At 41.3% G+C, this 21,235-nt stretch overlaps 1 protein-coding gene across 2 annotated transcripts in view; it reads left to right on the forward strand.

Annotated features, from left to right (window-relative positions):
• Positions 1-4,224, forward strand: part of LOC109867661 (vitamin D3 receptor B) — a 73,066-nt gene extending 68,842 nt beyond the window's left edge. For both annotated transcript variants that reach the window (XM_031826571.1, XM_031826576.1), the window contains exon 11: positions 738-4,224. In XM_031826571.1, the coding sequence (XP_031682431.1) occupies positions 738-761 (24 nt within the window). In that variant the 3' untranslated portion in view covers positions 762-4,224. The remainder of the gene's footprint in view (positions 1-737) is intronic.
• The last annotated feature ends 17,011 nt before the right edge of the window (positions 4,225-21,235 follow it).

Raw genomic sequence — 21,235 nt, forward strand, 5'->3', positions numbered from 1 at the left:
TAGGCTATGTCTTTTCTTGTCTTGTTTATTTTTCTATATCAAACAGAGGGTGAATGCCCACATTACAGCCCATGGTACACCAGCATCAGCTAGCTTAACAGTCTCATTTTTGAAGTTCTTATGTATAAAGGTTGTACAAAGCAATTACCATTACAAATCCAGTTTGAAAAACGATTCGAAATTCAACTTACAAATAGATTATTATTTTTTTTAATATTTTTTTTTTTAAAGAACATTATATGAATCGTTTTGATTGAGTGAGATTGCCTTTCAATAAACGTTTTGAATGTGACAGGGATTGATACACAGTACCGTTGATTTTGACGTGTAGATTTTTATTTTGTTCTTCTTCAAACATTAAAAGGAGTGTCCACAATGGATGTACACAACAATGATCTACCTCTTTTAGCTACAGATTATGCTTTAGCATTAAAGCAGTTGCCTCTGTTTTTACTTTTGTAATATGTGTTGGTATTTATTGTTGTCTAATGAAACACTTTGATTACCTCAAAGATGTCTCATCATGCAGACTGGGAGACTATACAGCTAATGAAGTCATTGGTATTTTTTATTTTTTTTGTAAGGTATTTTTCAACTAAAAGCATTGCATTTTTGAAGTAACGCACAAACACACACAAGGGGTTGTGGTTTAATTGTGCCTACATTCTGACCAATGGGATTCCAGGCTGGGGTTGCGTTTCATTCTAATACGTGGTTTCCTCCCTTTTTTTTCTTAGTTCACTCGCATATCGCACGTCTGACACAACAATGTAAGAAATACCTGCACCTGGTTTCCGCCATATTCGGCTTTCATTGAAGGACAGAAGGGAGGGAGCAACATCCTGGAATGAAACGCAGCCAGAGACTTAACTGTCACCTCTGTATAGAGAGGTCATGAGTCATATGGTTTCGGCCGGAGAGTTGGAGTGTCTGCTCCTCTTGGCACAGTTGGAATGGTCTTTGCCCTCACTAGATGTCTCTCACTCTGTCCCCTTTCCCCAATTCATCTCTTCTCTCTCTCCTTCCCTCCTTCTCTCAGCTCATTTTCTCCACTCTTATGCCCCAGCCCACATTTTTAGAGTAGACTATTCCATATAGATCTTCAGATTTTCAGGAAAGGGCAAAAGTTCTGAGAGGACAACCCTCAGTATCCATTTAATGCTGCTTTTATCAAGAACATCACAGGTTGATGTGAATGTTGTTATTCTTACTACCATTGGCACGGTTGAGTATCACCCAGCAGAAATATGCTAACCAGGACATAGGAGGCCACAGTGTCGTGTTGTGTAGTTTTTGTAATGCTGAGTAGTTTAGGTTGTTCTGAAGCTAGGGCAAGCTGGTTCTAGAAAAGCACACATGGGGCAAGTTCCTATTTGAACAATGTGGACTTGAGGAAGTTGATGCCCATTTATAAACTTTCATTAAACCGCTTTAATTGATCAGTGTAATATTAATCGCCAGCTACCACAGCCGCGGGAAGTAGGGGCGCTACAGTACCTCCGGAAATATCGGAATTACATTATGAAAACTTTTTTGTTGTTTTTGTTTAACAAATGTAGGCCTTTACAAGTCCTGTATTAGTGGACCTATATAGCAGTCTGTAGCGTGGGCAAAAAAAAAAAAACAATTCTACCCTGCCCGACATTGCTCAGTTAGTGCCAATTGAAGATGTTGAGTAGCTGCTTTAATATCTTTTGAGTACTGTTTTTGCATACGTTTTGGCAATGGTCCCTGCTATCTTTCCAACTAACTGTCTCAATTTTGACCGTTTGTTTTCAAACAACTTTAAAAAAGAAAAGACATAATGTGTCTAGGAAAACATTTGCCAGTTTGATAATCAGTCGTCATGCTAGCTATTGGAGGTACACTGCCATTCAAAAGTTTGGGTTCACTTAGAAATGTCCTTGTTTTCCATGAAAACATACATGAAATGAGTTGCAAAATGAATAGGAAATATAGTCAAGACGTTGACACGGTTAGAAAGAATGATTTTTCAATTGAAATAATAATTGTGTCCTTCAAAACGTAGCTTTCGTCAAAGAATCCTCCATTTGCAGCAATTACAGCCTTGCAGACCTTTGGTATTCTAGTTGTCAATTTGTTGATTTCACCCCATGCTTCCTGAAGTTGGATTGGCTTGATGGGCACTTCTTACATACCATACGGTCAAGCTGCTCCCACAACAGCTCAATAGGGTTAAGATCCGGTGACTGTGCTAGCCACTCCATTACAGACAGAATTCAAGCTGACTGCTTCTTCCCTAAATGGTTCTTGCATAGCTTGGAGCTGTGGTTTGGGTCCTTGTCCTGTGACGAAATTGGCTCCAATTAAGCGCCGTCCACAGGGTATGGCATGGCATTGCAAAATGGAGTGATAAACTTCCTTCTTCAAGATCCCTTTTACCCTGTACAAATCTCCCACTTTACCACCGCCAAAGCACACCCAGACCGTCATATAGCCTCCACAATGTTTGACAGATGGCGTCAAGCACTCCTCCAGCATCTTTTCACTTTTCTTGAGTCTCACGAATTGTCTTCTTTGTGATCCGAACACCTCAAACTTAGATTTGTCTGTCCATAACACTTTTTTCCAAACTTCCTCTGTCCAGTGTCTGAGTTATTTTGCCCATCTTAATCTTTTATTTTTATTGGCCAGTCTGAGATATGGCTTTTTCTTTACAACTCTGCCTAGAAGGCCAGCATCCCGGAGTCGCCTCTTCACTGTTGACGTTGAGACTGGTGTTTTGCGGGTACTATTTAATGAAGCTGCCAGTTGAGGACTTGTGAGGCGTCTGTTTCTCAAACTCTAATGTACTTGTCCTCTTGCTCAGTTGTGCACCGGGCCCTCCCACTCCTCATTCTATTCTGGTTAGGGCCAGTTTGTGCTGTTCTGTGAAGGGAGTAGTACACAGCGTTGTACGAGGTCTTCAGTTTCTTGGCAATTTCTCGCATAGAATAGCCTTCATTTCTCAGAACAAGAATAGACTGAAAAGTTTTGAGCCTGTAATCGAACCCACAAATGCTGATGCTCCAGATACTCAACTAGTCTAAAGAAGGACAGTTGTATTGCTTCTTTAATCAGCACCCCAGTTGTCAGCTGTGCTAACATAATTGCAAAAGGGTTTTACAATGATCAATTAGCCTTTTAAAATTATTAACATGGATTAGCTAACACAACGTGCCAATGGAACACAGGAGTGATGGTTGCTGATAATGGGCCTCTGTACTCCTATGTAGATATTCCGTTAAAAAAATCAGCCGTGTCCAGCTCCAATAGTCATTCACAACATTAACAATGTCTACACTGTATTTCTGATCAATTTGATGTTATTTTAATAAACAAAAAATGGCTTTTCTTTCAAAAACAAGGACATTTCTAAGTGACCCCAAACCTTTGAACGGTAGTGTATTCAGACCTTGCTACACATGAAATCGATAGAAGCTAACTCAAAAGTACCTTAAAGTTACCTGCATTCACAAAGAATTCCTTTTTCCCAAAGAAAATGGGGAATTGGCTCCCATGTGCTCCTCACTCTACACTTTGGAGTACAATGCAGGGAGTGAAAGGAGTTCAGAATTAGTAGCGATTAGCTATAGGTATTGACATCCAGCAGACACTGTGGCCTTTCAGGGCCTGAGTTGAGTGCCTATAGGAACCTTTGGAAGATTGGAGTGTTTCGTGAAGCAGGATTAGAAAGTTAGCAAGCAAACTTTTCCAAGTATCTTTTTCAAAAAAATATATATATCGTTTCTCAAGATGGCTTATTTCAAAGATTGGTCAATACTACTTAATAACCTATTATTCTAGCAACTGACGGTGATTCTACTTTAGCTGTCTTTATTGGCAAGAAAATTTTGTTGTTTGAGAATTGTTTCTAAAAAAAATGTTCGCTTGTTAAATGTATAATCCTGTTTTTAAGACACTGCACCACGTCACATTCGATGGAAAGACCGAAACAACAAGAGCACTTGCAGTATTGTTTTGTAACACAATGCGTACATTTGGATGAATATGCTATCAATTACTGCCTGTCGATGTCAGCGTTATATGGCTGCAATTATCAAAGTCATTTGTCTAATTTCTTGCAATGTGTGTTCTTTTGTTTTCATTTCTTATTAAGATCGTTTTTTTTTCTATTACAACAGACATTATAAATGGGTGTTTATGTAATGTTATTTTTGTCCGATGTTTTGCAAATCAAATAATAAACGACTGTGCATAGTGTTGTGTTTCTGTCTGTTTGAGCTTGATTGTACGCATAACATTTATGTGATTAGGTTCAATGAGAATTAAGAACCAATGTGTATTGGTTCAGCAGTTCTTGGACACTGCTGCATGAGTGAATAGTCTAGTCAATATAACTCAAGTACAATTACAAAGATAAATCTATAAACTGAACGGGGAGAACTGTCTCATGTGGTGGAGTAACATACTGTACAAGCGGTGGATCTAAGCTTGTGGAACTTTAACCAGTGTTTTGGTGATGTCACAACAATGTGGGGAACTAATATTTAATAGTCTATATAATTATACACATATACACTTTTTTCAAAGCTTTGGAGCTTTGGTGTCAGTTAAAAATATTTCCATGTTCTAAAACAACCTCAATTTCTAATGTGTTTGTTCTGTATCTGTTGTGTTTTTATCTCCTACAGCAGGGGTCCCCAACCTGGGGCCAGTGGTCTCATTTGGCCCCCCAAGTTTTATGAGCCCCCAAAAAAATACGTTTTCTTCTTCTTTTTTTTATATTGTTGGACATAAAGGACTAAAAACACCTGGAAGCTCCTAGTGATTTTAATTTAAGAAATCTGTTCCCAAGTATTCCCACGCATAATAGAGAGATGTGTGATTGTATACAAATGTAAGCAAGGTTTGAAATGATTATGTTTTAGTCAAACATATCTGTTTGGGCTTCTTGTGATCAAAATACAGTCTACAAATTATTCGTAATTCAATTCCAGCCACCCACGATCCTCTCAACATAACATTGGCCCGCGGCTGAATCTGTTGATTATCCTTGTCCTACTGTCTGTACTCCTACTATCATTTAATCTATTTTCCAGTAGAGGGTAGTGTTTCCTATTGTGATTTTTTTTTTTAAACCCATTGAACCTATGACCCTTCTTTTTCAACTTTTGAGTTCAACAGAGGAATAGGTGTGTACATTGTGCTTAAAATGTGCTAGCTTAGCTATAATGGGTTAGCTAAACGAAAACCCACTGCAATGGCTCCCCTTTAAAAGCATTGTACAAGTTTCAGGTCTGTTCTAATTCAATGCTGCTGCCATTCGGTCAACATAATGCCCCTTGTTGGTTCTCAGTTAGGCCTATCATGCTGCTGTGAGATTTTAGAGAATATGTTCCAAGTACATTGAGAAGAGATTTCAGGTCACTGTCCTCTCCTTCACACACACCACATCCCCCTTTCTCTAGGAATGGAGAGAGAGATTGCATGTATGGCGTATGTGCAGGGGGAAAAAATAAAAGGTTATCAGAGCATCCAGTCAGCGTTGTGACAGTTAATTGTCAGTGTTTTTATGAAGCGGTGGCACTTGCTTGTGCACTGATAAGGCCGTGTAAGTGCGGTTTGGTGAGGGGTGAAGTGTTAGACCCCTATAGGGCTTAGATGAGGAGAACGTCTTCTAGGTGAGGCCGTTGGTTGGTTGTTCTCAGTACAGTAGTGGTTGCATTATCTTAACTGTATTTTCCTAGCATAGCATTCATACCCACTGCTTTTGTATAGACCTAAGCCTAGTAGGCCTGTCAGTACCAGTCACAGGTGCACTGGTTTCAACAAGGTAAGGTCAAATATAGAGACCCACACATTGTTGTATAGGAGAATGTAAAAAAATTAAGTTTGGAATGCAATAGATACAATAACAAGAAATGACAACTCGAATATTTATTGCAATCGTGCAGCTTCTAATCTTAGCGTGGTAGTACACTGTGCGCCTTCCACTTGGTTTAGATGGGCAGCTATTTTGTGCCATGGTGCTCATCATCCAACTGTTATCATGAGGAGTTGTCGATACAATTAGTCATACAATGACATTTCAACCACGCAACATATCAGACTATCATATTTCACAGGAGTCCTCCTGGAAGGTTTTCCCCGAGGAGTTTTGAATGCAAAAGATTTGAGACATTGTCACTACTCACGACTATGAGATATGGTGGTGTGTGGGCATCCTCTCTTCCTTTTATGCCTTCATATACTTATATTACATTTGCCTGCATGTTACAAGGTACAGTATATATGCGTGACAACATAGTTCACTTTTTACCCTCAAGGGAAGACCCCTTTATGCCCCTTTAAAAAATATGCATGATCCACCCTTCAGCTGCTATTCATTTTGTGCCTTAAATCAGATGTCAAGTAAGCGTCTACATAGCCGCTACCAGGTATGAAAGCAAGGCCTGGACGTCGAAGCTCGTGCCATCAATAAAATACAATTGGGTGGGGGGGGAAGATATTTCCTTATTCTCCTTCCTACCCCACAGTACGTACACCCGCTAGAAATGTGCACTATTCTTCGTTACCATTGTATTTACCTGACAACATGTACCATTTACCTGTTGTAATTGTAAAAGTCTTTCTATAATAGAATATCATTTTCCTCTTAAAATAAATGTTCAGGAGGAGGACACCTCGGACATCCCCCCCCTTCACCCTAAACCCTCCATGATCTGCCAATGAGTGCTCCTCTTTTGTGTTCATGCTGTGCAGTCAGCGGCGGTGCCGGGTCAGGCCAGGACAGCTTCTCGGAAGCGTGCCATTGGCCCCGCTGCGTTCTTCGGGCGAGGTCTGGACTAATAAAGGGCACCAGATGAAGATGTAGAGTGAAGGCGCGGAGAAAGCGTGGTTTATTGGCTCGAATGCCAAGGAGGAGCGCCCCCTGAATTAGCATTTATTTCTGTCTGTATAGGGGGTATTAATACAAAGGGTGGTAACTGGTGGCCGCCTCCTCGTATCAGAAATCCACTGAGACACAGCTTATGGGCATACTGATATGGGAGTCTGTCTACGCGCCAAATGCAACTGTACTTTTTACTGAGAAAGTGCCTTGGCATAATCAGAAGTGTGTTATATTTTACGTTCCAGTTGGGGTATGCCTGCTGAGTTGATGATGATGCAATTGCCTCTCTAATGTAAAACTCATGCATTACCTGTGTGTGGACCCTTATGTTGTGAATGACACTCTGTGTTTGCGTCTGTCTGTCCGTCTTGTCCATCCTGTGTGTGTGTGTGTGTGTGTGTGTGTGTGTGTGTGTGTGTGTGTGTGTGTGTGTGTGTGTGTGTGTGTGTGTGTGTGCACGCCTTATAGAAAGAAGTCCCTTTTCCTCTCCTCATTTTCTATTAATTCTCTGTCTACTTATCTAGATTGAAAGTTGGATGCCCTTGATGCAAGTCATCCAAATATCATTACTGCAAACCCACCATGTGGTTTCCTGGAGAATGTCTGGAACGCATACAGATATCACATAGATGTTTCTTTATTTTTGTTGCCCACTTTTGGGGCAGAATAACATTCTTTCCCCTCAGAGTTTTCAAGGTCGAGAGAGCCTCGAACTATATACAGTTTTTAAATACACTTTTGTTTTTGCGATGGTTAGCGGTTCAGCTGGCAGAATTAGCGGCCTGATAGACAGAACATGGGTCACAAGCTAATGGTTAGGGTTAGCAATAAAAGTGTTTTGGTGAGCACAAACGCAAGAGCCAAGCCCAGTACAATGCTTTATGTATTGATTTTATATTATCAAGCACGTCATTCACACTAATAATTTGATATTAAACTGATTATGGCAGTAGGCTGAGTATGGCATCAGTCATTTAAACACCTTACTTTACTTATTTTAATTAGCATAAGGTCTTAATCGAAGTAAGCATACACAGATTACAACACCTTTCTTAGCAATCTTTCAAATTATTTGGACATGTGAGCACCTTAGTCCGAATTCCGGAAGTGTACCAGCTGCCTGAGCCTCCCTCTTTTGTGCCAATGAAGAGAGTTCGGAAAGACTGAAAGTATGCATCTTAGAAATAGTTTTCACACTCAGACTTTATATGTCTGAAATCGAAATCAAATAGGCTTCCCAAAAATGACATGGTCGCTGTGGCAGAACGTTTATTTTGATTGGCAATTTCCGGCCTTCATCAAGGTCCCATTGGGTAGCCTGGTTTCAGATGTGTCCATGTAAACAGGATTATTAGGGAAATCGTTCTTCGAGCATGTAAAGGTTTTTATCAAACTGCTATATTAATCGGACTATTCACAAAAATCGTGTTTATTATAATGTACACGTACCCAACGTGAATTGAAGATTATGAGAAGAGTTAACAATAAGCTTAGGGTTGTGAGAATATGAAACTTTGGTAAGAATAAGAATTGTTGAAACATGGCCAGAGATTGAGATGGGCCAGTACAGGATTTAAGGGAGAAAGTTATTTTCCAAAAAATATGCATTTTTCAAAGGAGTACTTGAATATAATACAAGCAAAATGTATTTATCTGTATATCTGCAAGTATCAAATAGATAATACCACACTCTCGCTCTCATTCCCTCCCCCCTCTCTATCAATATACTCTCTCGCTCTTGCACTTTTGTTTGACATTGTTCCAAAGAAAGGAAAGAGAAATAACTTGACTTCTTCCCTCCTGCGTGTGCCCTTCTTACTTTCCTCCAAGCAGGCTCGAGGAAGAGGGCAGATCTAGAAGAGATTGAAGGAGGGAGGTGTGGGTGGGTGTGTGTGTGAGTCTTTCTGTGTCTATGTTTGTATGCCTGCATATGTTGTGCGTGTGCATGTGTGTAATAAGGCCATTCACAGCCAAACATTCCCTCGTGCTTTACATTCATACTCAGCCTGAAAGTAAGACATCATATGCATAGGTTCAGATTTGAGTTCACAAAACACAATTGTGGGTGTGTCTTTGTGTGCGTGTGTGTGTGTGTGTGTCAGTGAAGTCTGGTAATTTGAAACATTGAGGAGGATGGGAGATCTATGGTACAGGCGTGGACTACACAGAGACAACAAAGCATGTTTCAATAATAAAAGACCAATTATTTGAACCTAAAACGTTTAATAAAACAGTCATAGTAAAATATTTGGGGGAATGGGACAGGCCCAGCGCATATAGGGAGTAGCAATGCTGGATAGGCTCATCAATTAAGGAGAAAAATCATTGATGTGTATAGTGCCTTCATAAAGTATTCACACCCGTAGATATTTTCCACATTTTGATGTGTTGCGGCCTGAATTCAAAATGTAGATTTTTTTTGGCCACTGGCATGCACACAATACCCCATAATGTCAAAGTGGAATTGTGTTTTTTAATTTTTGAAAGAATTAATTCAATTGAAAACTGAAATATCTTGAGTCAATATGTGTTGAACCCCTTTGTTATGGTAAGTATAAGTTCAGGAGTTAAAATGTGATTGACAAGTCGCATATGAAGTTGCATGGACTCACTCTGTTTGCAATAATAATGTTTAAGATTACTTTGGAATAACTACCTCATCTCTGTACCTCACACATACCATTATCTGTAAGGTCCCTCAGTCGAGCAGTGCATTTCAAACACAGATTCAACCAAAAAGACCAGGGAAGTTTTTCAATGCCTCACAAAGAAGGGCACGTATTGTTAGATGGGTAAAAAAAATCTGACATTGAATATCCCTTTGAGTATGGTAAAACTATTATTTTAACTTTGGATGGTGTATCAATACACCCAGTCACTACAAAGACAAAGGCGTCCTTCCTAACTCAGTTGCTGGAGAGGAAGGAAACCGCTCAGGGATTTCACTCTGAGGCCAATGGGGACTTTAAAACAGTTGCAGAGTTTAATGGCTGTGATAGGAGAAAACTGAGGATGGATCAACAACATTGTAGTTATTCCGCAATACTAACCTAATTGACAGAGTGAAAAGAAGGAATCCTGTACGGAATAAAAAGATTCAAAAACATGCATCCTTTTTGTAAAAACGCATTAAAGTAATACTGCAATAAATGTGGTCGATTCACTTTTTACCCCCTTTTCATGGTATCCAATTGTTAGTAGTTACCATCGCTACAACTCCCGTACATGCTCGGGAGAGACAAAGGTCAAAAGCCTCGCGTCCTCTGAAACACAACCCAACCAGCTTCTTTAACACAGCACGCATCCAACCCAGAAGCACCAATGTGTCAAAGGAAACACTGTGCACCTGGCGACCTGGTTAGCGTGCACTGCGCCCGGCCCGCCACAGGAGTCACGATGAGACAAGGATGTCCCTACCGGCCAAACCATCCCTAACCCAGACGACGCTAGGCCAATTGTGCGTCGCCCCATGAACCTCCCGGTCACGGCCGGCTGCGACAGAGCCTGGGCGCGAACCCAGAGTCTCTGGTGGCACAGCTAGCACTGTGATACAGTGCCCTAGACCACAGCACCACCCAGGCGGTTGTCAATTCATTTTTTGTCCGGAATACAAAGTGTTATGATTGGGGCAAATACAATACAATGCATTACTGCGTACCACTCTCCATATTTTAAAGCATAGTGGCTGCATCATGTTATGGGTATTCTTGTAATTGTTAAGGACTGGGGAGTTTTTCAGGATAAAAAATAAACAGAATGGAGCTAAGAGCAGGCAAAATCCTATAGGAAAACCTGGTTCAGTCTGTTTTCCACCAGACACTGGGAGATAAATTAATCTTTCAGCAGGACAATAACCTAAAACACAAGGCCAAATCTACCAAGAAGAGTGGCCTAGTTACAGTTTTGACATAAATCTGCTTGAAAATCTGTGGCAAGACTTGAAAATTATTGTCTAGCAATGATCAACACCCAATTTGACAGAGCTTTGAAACATTTTGGAAAGAATAATGGGCAAATATTGTACAATCCAGGTGTGCAAAATTCTTAGAGACTTACCCAGAATGATTCACAGCTGTAATCACTGCCAAAGGTGAATCTAACATGTATTGACTCTGGGGTGTGAATACTAATGTCAATTAGATATTTCTGTATTTAATTTTAAATAAATTTCATAACATTTCTAAAAACATGTTTTCACTTTGTCATTACAGGGCATTGTGTGTAGATGTATGAGAATAAACCATCCATTTAATCCATTTTGAATTCAGGCTGTAACACAACACAATGTGGAATAAGTCAAGAGGTATGAATACTTTCTGAATGCACTGTATGTGTAACAATTAGATTGTGTTATTTGCTGGTACTATGGTATTTATCAAAACGTGAGAGGGCTACTTACACAATGTTGGGAAGAGATCACAGCAGTGATTGAATTCATTGATTGATTAATTAGCTTCTTCTTTTGAGTTATTTTGAATTGTAAATGAAGTTTGCTTCCTAAATTGACTGACTTCAATTGGGATTGACGACAAACCCGAATCACACGTAAACAATGAAACAAGACAACTTTATGCCAGTGACTAATAGAAACTGAAAATCAAAGTTGTTTTTTCTATATGAGTACATTCGTGGAAAAAGGACCGAAAGGACTGATTGGCCTGGATCTTGTTATTTAAAAATAAAATTGACAATTTGAATTGAAAACAGTTGTGACTTTATTGTTACACAAAAATGGTTTGATATTGAATTTAAAACAGCTGTACTGCACCTGTAATACATTGGGTAACAATTTACGTTGTGTCCTTATGCATGCATTCATAAAGCATTTATAATAGCTACACAACACAACTTTTGTCAGACGCTGTCAGAAGTAGTTTTAAATGGTTATGAGTCACAGCATGAGATGTTGTAAAAGTGGTTATAATGTTTGTTAAAAACAACTGTTCATCCTGTTAATAACAACTGATATTACACAGTCTACATGATAACTTATGTAATATGTTATTATATACTACATAAGAGTCAACATACGAGATGTTATAACAGGGTATTATGTAATTTACCAACCTCTGTGTCACATTATTAAATTGAATGGAATGATGGGCATCACAACAATGTCATATGCTCTTATAGAGTGTGCTCGGACACCTCAAGTAAAGTGACATTAATTTGAGGTGTTTTTAGGATTTGCCCCTATTTTTCAATTTTTGCCTAAAATGACATACCCAAATCTAACTGCCTGTAGCTCAGGACCTGAAGCAAGGATATGCATATTCTTGATACTATTTGAAAGGAAACACTTTGAAGTTTGAGGAAATGTGAAATGAATGTAAGAGATTATAACACATTAGATCTGGTAAAAGATAATACAAAGCAAAAACCATGCGTCTGTTTTTTGTTTGTTTTTGTATCATGATCTTTGAAATGCAAGATACACTTTTGTTCAAAATTTTGTATCAAGAGTGCCCATGTGTGCCTAATTTGTTTATTAATATCTTTTCCAGTTCATAACTGTGCACTTTCCTCAAACGATAGCATGGTATTATTTCACTGTAATACCTACTATAAATTGGACAGCGCAGTTAGATTAACAAGAATTCAAGCTTTCTGCCAATATCAGATATGTCTATGTCCTGGGAAATGTTCTTGTTACTTACAACCTCATGCTAATCGCATTAGTTTACGTTAGCTCAACCGTCTGTGGGGGACCCACCGATTCTGTAGAGGTTATGAGGTTAAGGACACAATAATATATATTGTATAGTCAAATTAATCTATGATCATATGCTATCCATTTGTTTGTATACTGTTCTTTGTATGACATTTTAATATTTGATTATTAACCAATGATATTAGGCCACTCCTGGCCATGATTACAGACAGTGTGTCTTTTGACACTATTTAAACGAGTCATCCCGCAGTGTTTGTGATTATACCCTGATGAAGACAGCTTTGCTGTCGAAACGTTGGTATTACATTTTTGCATCTGAGCTCCAAGAGTGTGCGGCTTTCTTTTCTTTTTAAGGACACAATAATACCACCAACTTGCCAAAAAAACAATGTTGAAACAAAATGGACAACAAAATCAACATTGCATGGTGCACAACATTTGTGACAGCTGTGAAAAAAGGAAGATGCTGTGCAGGCTACATTAACAAAGACAGCTATATTATGAAGAAATGGCTAGTTAATCAGGGAACTGAGTATCTAGCTAGTAGACCCACCAATGGCTAGGTATCTAGCAATCTGCTAGCGCTAGCTAGCTAGCTAATTTTGACAAATTATTACAAACAGTAGCTAGCCCAGTTGACAAATTATTACAAACAGTAACCAGCCAAGCAGAAGCGTTACAAAACTCAGAAATAAAGATAAAATTAATCCCTTACCTTTGATGATCTTCATATGGTGGCCCTCAGAAGACATTCATTTACTCAATAAATGTTCCTTTTGTTCGATAAAGTCTATTTATATCCAAAAACCTCAGTTTTGTTTGCGCGTTTTCTTCAGTAATCCACAGGCTCAAACGCAGTCAAAACAGGCAGACAAAAAAATCCAAATTGTATCCGTAAAGTTCATAGAAACATGTCAAACGATGTTATATTCAATCCTCAGGTTGTTTTTAGCCTAAATGATCTATAATATTTCAACCGGACAATAAAGTCATCAATATAAAAGGTAAACAAGAAATGCACTCTCTCGGGATTGCGCATGAAAAAGCTCTGTGACACGTCAGGGTCCACTCATTCAGACTGGTCTTACTCCCTCAATTTCTAAAGACAGTTGACATCTAGTGGAAGGCATAGGAACTGCAAATTGAGTCCCAAGTCAATGGATACTGTAATGGCATTGAATAGAAAACTACAAAACCAACAAAATAAATACTGCCTGATCAGTTCTGTTATACTCACAGACACTATTTTCTACTCACAGACACTATTTTAACAGTTTTGGAAACTTTAGAGTGTTTTCTATCCAAATCTACCAGTTATATGCGAATCATAACTTCTGGGTCCGAGTAGCAGGCGGTTTAATTTGGGTATGCTTTTCATCCAAAATTCTGAATGCTGCCCCCTACCCTAGAGAGGTTAAAGTCTTGAGGAGAATAAACGAGGTGTATTATAGGTTACAGCTCCCCCTTATTTCATGTGTCTCTCCTCAGGCCGGTGGTAGCTGTTCCACTGCAGGACGTTGAGGTGCAGGAGGTCCCTCCGCCCCCCCTGGACATCGAGGGGGCCCAGGCGTACACGGTACGTTCCATCCTGGACTCTAGGAGTCTGGTGGGGGGCCTGCAGTACCTCGTGGATTGGGAGGGGTACGGTTTGGAGGAGAGGTGCTGGGGGCCGGTGGGGGACATCTTGGACTCATCTCTGCTGAGTGAGTTCCACAGCCTCCATCTGGATCACTCCCTGCGCCTGGCCCTCCAGGTCATCCTCGAGGCCGGCGTCGGCGCACTGCGGGAGCCGCCCATCTGGGGGGGGGGGGGCTCCTCTCCCTGATCGGGCGGCGCTCAGCGGTTGTCGTCGCCGGCCTATTAGCTGCCACCGATCCCTTTTCTTTTTCATTTGGTTTTGTCTGTATTGTGTTCACCTGTGTCTAGTTTAGCTAATCAGTGAGGTATTTAATCTCACCCTACCCGCTAGGTTTTGTGCGGGATTGTTTGTGTTACTGTCGTTGGTTTGGGTTGTGTTTTTTTACTGTTGTCACACTATTGTTTTCACTACATATTTTACCTCTTGGGGATGTTATTCGAAAACATAATGTAAACTTTCACTGCTATGCGGATGACACACAGCTGTACATTTCAATGAAACATGGTGAAGCCCCAAAATTGCCCTCGCTAGAAGCATGTGTTTCAGACATAAGGAAGTGGATGGCTGCAAACTTTCTACTATTAAACTCGGACAAAACAGAGATGCTTGTTCTAGGTCCCAAGAAACAAAGAGATCTTCTGTTGAATCTGACAATTAATCTTAATGGTTGTACAGTCGTCTCAAATAAAACTGTGAAGGACCTCTGCGTTACTCTGGACCCTGATCTCTCTTTTGAAGAACATATCAAGACCATTTCGAGGACAGCTTTTTTCCATCTACGTAACATTGCAAAAATCTTAAACTTTCTGTCCAAAAATGATGCAGAAAAATTAATCCATGCTTTTGTCACTTCTAGGTTAGACTACTGCAATGCTCTATTTTCCGGCTACCCGGATAAAGCACTAAATAAACTTCAGTTAGTGCTAAATACGGCTGCTAGAATCCTGACTAGAACCAAAAAATTTGATCATATTACTCCAGTGCTAGCCTCTCTACACTGGCTTCCTGTCAAAGCAAGGGCTGATTTCAAGGTTTTACTGCTAACCTACAAAGCATTACATGGGCTTGCTCCTACCTATCTCTCTGATTTGGTCCTGCCGTACATACCTATACGTACGCTACGGTCACAAGACGCAGGCCTCCTAATTGTCCCTAGAATTTCTAAGCAAACAGCTGGAGGCAGGGCTTTCTCCTATAGAGCTCCATTTTTATGGAACGGTCTGCCTACCCATGTCAGAGACGCAAACTCGGTCTCAACCTTTAAGTCTTTACTGAAGACTCATCTCTTCAGTGGGTCATATGATTGAGTGTAGTCTGGCCCAGGAGTGGGAAGGTGAACGGAAAGGCTCTGGAGCAACGAACCGCCCTTGCTGTCTCTGCCTGGCCGGTTCCCCTCTTTCCACTGGGATTCTCTGCCTCTAACCCTATTACAGGGGCTGAGTCACTGGCTTGCTGGGGCTCTCTCATGCCGTCCCTGGAGGGGGTGCGTCACCTGAGTGGGTTGATTCACTGTTGTGGTCATCCTGTCTGGGTTGGCGCCCCCCCCCCCTTGGGTTGTGCCGTGGCGGAGATCTTTGTGGGCTATACTCAGCCTTGTCTCAGGATGGTAAGTTGGTGGTTGAAGATATCCCTCTAGTGGTGTGGGGGCTGTGCTTTGGCAAAGTGGGTGGGGTTATATCCTTCCTGTTTGGCCCTGTCCGGGGGTGTCCTCGGATGGGGCCACAGTGTCTCCTGACCCCTCCTGTCTCAGCCTCCAGTATTTATGCTGCAGTAGTTTATGTGTCGGGGGGCTGGGGTCAGTTTGTTATATCTGGGGTACTTCTCCTGTCCTATTCGGTGTCCTGTGTGAATCTAAGTGTGCGTTCTCTAATTCTCTCCTTCTCTCTTTCTTTCTCTCTCTCGGAGGACCTGAGCCCTAGGACCATGCCCCAGGACTACCTGACATGATGACACCTTGCTGTCCCCAGTCCACCTGGCCATGCTGCTGTTCCAGTTTCAACTGACCTGAGCCCTAGGACCATGCCCCAGGACTACCTGACATGATGACTCCTTGCTGTCCCCAGTCTACCTGGCCATGCTGCTGCTCCAGTTTCAACTTCCACCTGACTGTGCTGCTGCTCTAGTTTCAACTGTTCTGCCTTATTATTATTCGACCATGCTGGTCATTTATGAACATTGAACATCTTGGCCATGTTCTGTTATAATCTCCACCCGGCACAGCCAGAAGAGGACTGGCCACCCCACATAGCCTGGTTCCTCTCTAGGTTTCTTCCTAGGTATTGGCCTTTTCTAGGGAGTTTTTCCTAGCCACCGTGCTTCTACACTTGCATTGCTTGCTGTTTGGGGTTTTTAGGCTGGGTTTCTGTACAGCACTTTGAGATATCAGCTGATGTACGAAGGGCTATATAAATACATTTGATTTGATTTGATTTGACTGTTAAGCAGGTTTATTTTAACGGGACTTTTTTTCCCGCACGTTCGTTTAGTAGAGGAGTGTGTTTCCTCCGTTTTTTTCTGGACTGCATTCCTGTTTTCTTGTGACTGCTTTTGTGGTACCTGTTGTGCTGGTGGACCAGTAAATTAATCGCCCTTCTTGGAATTCTTGCTCTCCTGCGCCTGATATGATGAAGTCCTTTTTAACACCCATTATAATCAAGTTTTATTACATCTCATGCCATGACTCATAACTATTGAAAGCTACTTATGACAGTTCATGAGAGGTATTGTAATGTATTATTCAGCTGTTAAAAAGTCTTTATGAATGCGTGCAGAAGGACTCCTGGGGCTGCAGCGTAGCCTAGTGGTTAGAGCGTTGGACTAGTTACCGATTGGTTGCAAGATCAAATCCCTGAGCTGACGAAGTACAAATCTGTAGTTCTGCCCCTGAACAAAGCAGTTTAACCCACTGTTCCTAGGCCATCATTGAAAATAAGAATTTGTTCTTAAAACTGAATTGCCTAGTTAAATAAAGGTAAAATATCTTTTTTTTTAAACACCTACAGCACAGAAGACATTTTGTGGTCTTCATGTTGAGACCACTCAAGACCACATACATTTGATCTTTAACTTGTCAAGATCTCCACTCACTGGGTCTGGATCTATTTATTTTTACCGAGATGCACGGCAACAGAAAGACACCTGAGCATCTGAGCGAGCAAAACAGTGCCCCTCTTTCTCCGTATATGTAGACCGTGTATCTGATGCTGTCTGGACAAAAAGAGTATGACATGACATACTATTTTTTTATCCAGACAGCATCAAAGACATGGGCTACATACAGTATAGTAAGACAGAGGGGCACTCTTTTGCTTGCTTGGACGCTTTCTTCAGTGAGATTGTTTCAGCAGAGAGGAAGAGGCGAAGCAACGGGGCTCACTCTCAGCCAAATCTGTCACGAATAAGCCCAATGCGTTTCTATGAGCTCAAGGTCCTAAACGATATCTTAACCGCCATCGATAAGAAACATTACTGTGCAGCCGTATTCATTGATCTGGCCAAGGCTTCCGACTCTGTCAATCACCACATCCTCATCGGCAGAATCGACAGCCTTGGTTTCTCAAATGATTGCCTCGCCTGGTTCACCAACTACTTCTCTGATAGAGTTCAGTGTGTCAAATCTGAGGGTCTGCTGTCCGGACCTCTGGCAGTCTCTATGGGGGTGCCACAGGGTTCAATTCTTGGACCGACTCTCTTCTCTGTATACATCAATGAGGTCGCTCTTGCTGCTGGCGAGTCTCTGATCCACCTCTACGCAGACGACACCATTCTGTATACTTCTGGCCCTTCTTTGGACACTGTGTTAACAACCCTCCAGGCAAGCTTCAATGCCATACAACTCTCCTTCCGTGGCCTCCAATTGCTCTTAAATACAAGTAAAACTAAATGCATGCTCTTCAACCGATCTCTACCTGCACCTACCCGCCTGTCCAACATCACTACTCTGGACGGCTCTGACTTAGAATACGTGGACAACTACAAATACTTAGGTGTCTGGTTAGACTGTAAACTCTCCTTCCAGACCCATATCAAACATCTCCAATCCAAAGTTAAATCTAGAATTGGCTTCCTATTTCGCAAAAAAAGCATCCTTCACTCATGCTGCCAAACATACCCTTGTAAAACTGACCATCCTACCAATCCTCGACTTTGGCGAAGTCATTTACAAAATAGCCTCCAATACCCTACTCAACAAATTGGATGCAGTCTATCACAGTGCAATCCGTTTTGTCACCAAAGCCCCATATACTACCCAGCATTGCGACCTGTACGCTCTCGTTGGCTGGCCCTCGCTTCATACTCGTCGCCAAACCCACTGGCTCCATGTCATCTACAAGACCCTGCTAGGTAAAGTCCCCCCTTATCTCAGCTCGCTGGTCACCATAGCATCTCCCACCTGTAGCACACGCTCCAGCAGGTATATCTCTCTAGTCACCCCCAAAACCAATTATTTCTTTGGCCGCCTCTCCTTCCAGTTCTCTGCTGCCAATGACTGGAACGAACTACAAAAATCTCTGAAACTGGAAACACTTATCTCCTAGATGCCCTTCCAGACTCCCTCCACCTACCCAAGGACCACCTAACTGAGGAACTCAATTTAGCCTTGCGCAATACCCTAGGTGCAGTCGCACTCCTGAAAACAAAAAACATTTGTCATAAGAAACTAGCTCCCTGGTATACAGAAAATATCCAAGCTCTGAAGCAAGCTTCCAGAAAATTGGAACGGAAATGCTACACCAAACTGGAAGTCTTCTAGCTTGGAAAGACAGTACTGGACGTTTTCCGACTAGCTTGGAAAGACAATTACCGTGCAGTATCGAAGAGCCCTCACTGCTGCTCGATCATCCTATTTTTCCAACTTAATTGAGGAAAAAAATTAAGGATCCTACATTTTGATACTGTCGCAAAGCTAACTAAAAAGCAGCATTCCCCAAGAGAGGAGGGCTTTCACTTCAGCAGTTATAAATTCATGAAAATATTTGAGGAAACGATCATGATCATTAGAAAGCAAATTACGGACTCCTCTTTAAATCTGCGTATTCCTCCAAAGCTCAGTTGTCCTGAGTCTGCACAACTCTGCCAGGACCTAGGATCAAGGGAGACACTCAAGTTTTTTAGTATTATATCTATTGACACATTGATAAAAATAATCATGGCCTCTAAACCTTCAAGCTGCATCCTGGACCCTATTCCAACTAAACTACTGAAAGAGCTGCTTCCTTGTGCTTGGCACTCCTATGTTGAACATAGTAAACGGCTCTCTCTGCACTTGTGAAGGTAAATAACCTTTTAATGGCGTCAGACCGAGGCTCTGCATCTGTCCTCGTGCTCCTAGAACTTGTGCTGCTTTTGATACCATCAATCACCACATTCTTTTGGAGAGATTGGAAACCCAAATTGGTCTACACGGACAAATTCTGGCCTGGTTTAGATTTTTATCTGTTGGAAAGATATCAGTTTGTCTCTGTGGATGGTTTGTCCTCTGACAAATCAACTGTAAATTTCAGTGTTCCTCAAGGCTCCGTTTTAGGACCACTATTGTTTTCACTATGTATTTTACCTCTTGGTGATAACATTATGTTTCCGAATGACAACTTTCACTGTTATGCGGATGACACACAGCTGTACATTTCGATGAAACATGGTGAAGCCCCAAAATTGCCCTCCCTGGAAGCCTGTTTCAGACATAAGGACGTGGATGGCGGCAAATGTTCTACTTTTAAACTTGGACAAAACAGATATGCTTGTTCTAGGTCCCAAGAAACAAAGAGATCTTCTGTTGAGTCTGACAATTAATCTTGATGGTTGTACAGTTGTCTCAAATATAACTGTGAAGGACCCCTGATCTCTCTTTTGATGAACATATCAAGACAGTTTTTTTCCATCTTCGTAAAATTGCAAAAATCTGAAACTTTTTGTCCAAAAATGTTGCAGAAAAATTAATCCATGCTTTTGTCACTTCTACGTTAGACCACTGCAATGCTCTACTTTCCGGTTACCCGGATGAAGCACTAAATAAACTTCAGTTAGTGCTAAACACGGCTGCTGGAATCTTGACTAGAACAAAATATTTGATCATATTACTCCAGTGCTAGCCTCTCTGCATTGGCTTCCTGTTAAGGCAAGGGCTGATTTCAAGGTTTTACTGCTAACCTACAAAGCATTACATGGGCTTGCTCCTACCTATCTTTCTGATTTGGTCCTGCCTACATACCTACATGTACGCTACGGTCACAAGATGCAGGCCTCCTTACTGTCCCTAGAATTTCTAAGCAAACAGCTGGAGGCAGGGCTTTCTCCTATAGAGATTCATTTTTATGGAATGGTCTGCCTATCCATGTAGGAGACGCAGACTCTGTCTCAATCTTTAAGTCTTTATTGAAGACTCATCTCTTCAGTAGGTCCTATGATTGAGTGTAGTCTGTCCCAGGCGTGTGAAGTTGAACGGAAAGGCACTGGAGCAACTAACCGCCCTTGCTGTCTCTGCCTGGCCTGTTCTCCTCTCTCCACTGGGATTCTCTGCCTCTAACCCTATTACAGGGGCTGAGTCACTGGCTTACTGGTATTCTTCCATGCCGTCCCTATGAGGGGTGCGTCGCTTGAGTGGGTTGAGTCACTGATGTGCTCTTCCTGTTCGTGTTGGCGCCCCGGGTTGCTTGCTGTTTGGGGTCTTAGGCTAGGTTTCTGTACAGCACTTTGTGACATCAGCTGATGTAAGAAGAGCTTTATAAAGAAATGTCATTTGATTTGATGTACACAGTGCATTGTTCATATGCTGGCTTCCCCTAAAATAAATTGGTTTTGCCAAAATTATATAATTACTCCTGTCTAAATGAAATCATTCAAAATACTTCACCAGAGAGCATGACTTAGCCACAGAGGATCATTAGCTTCTTTTAAAAAATCTAATCACAAGAGCATAGGCCTATGCCTATTTAGGAAGCCCACGTAGCAATAGGCCTAGCTGATTATTGAGTTGTCAGTGAAAAGCATAGAATATTTGTGAAGATTATGTCTTGAGTATAATTTCAAATGTTGAGAAGAAGAATGGGATGGGTGTGTGGCTTAGGTG

The sequence above is a fragment of the Oncorhynchus kisutch genome, linkage group LG1 (assembly GCF_002021735.2).
Source record: "Oncorhynchus kisutch isolate 150728-3 linkage group LG1, Okis_V2, whole genome shotgun sequence".
NCBI lineage: Eukaryota > Metazoa > Chordata > Actinopteri > Salmoniformes > Salmonidae > Oncorhynchus > Oncorhynchus kisutch.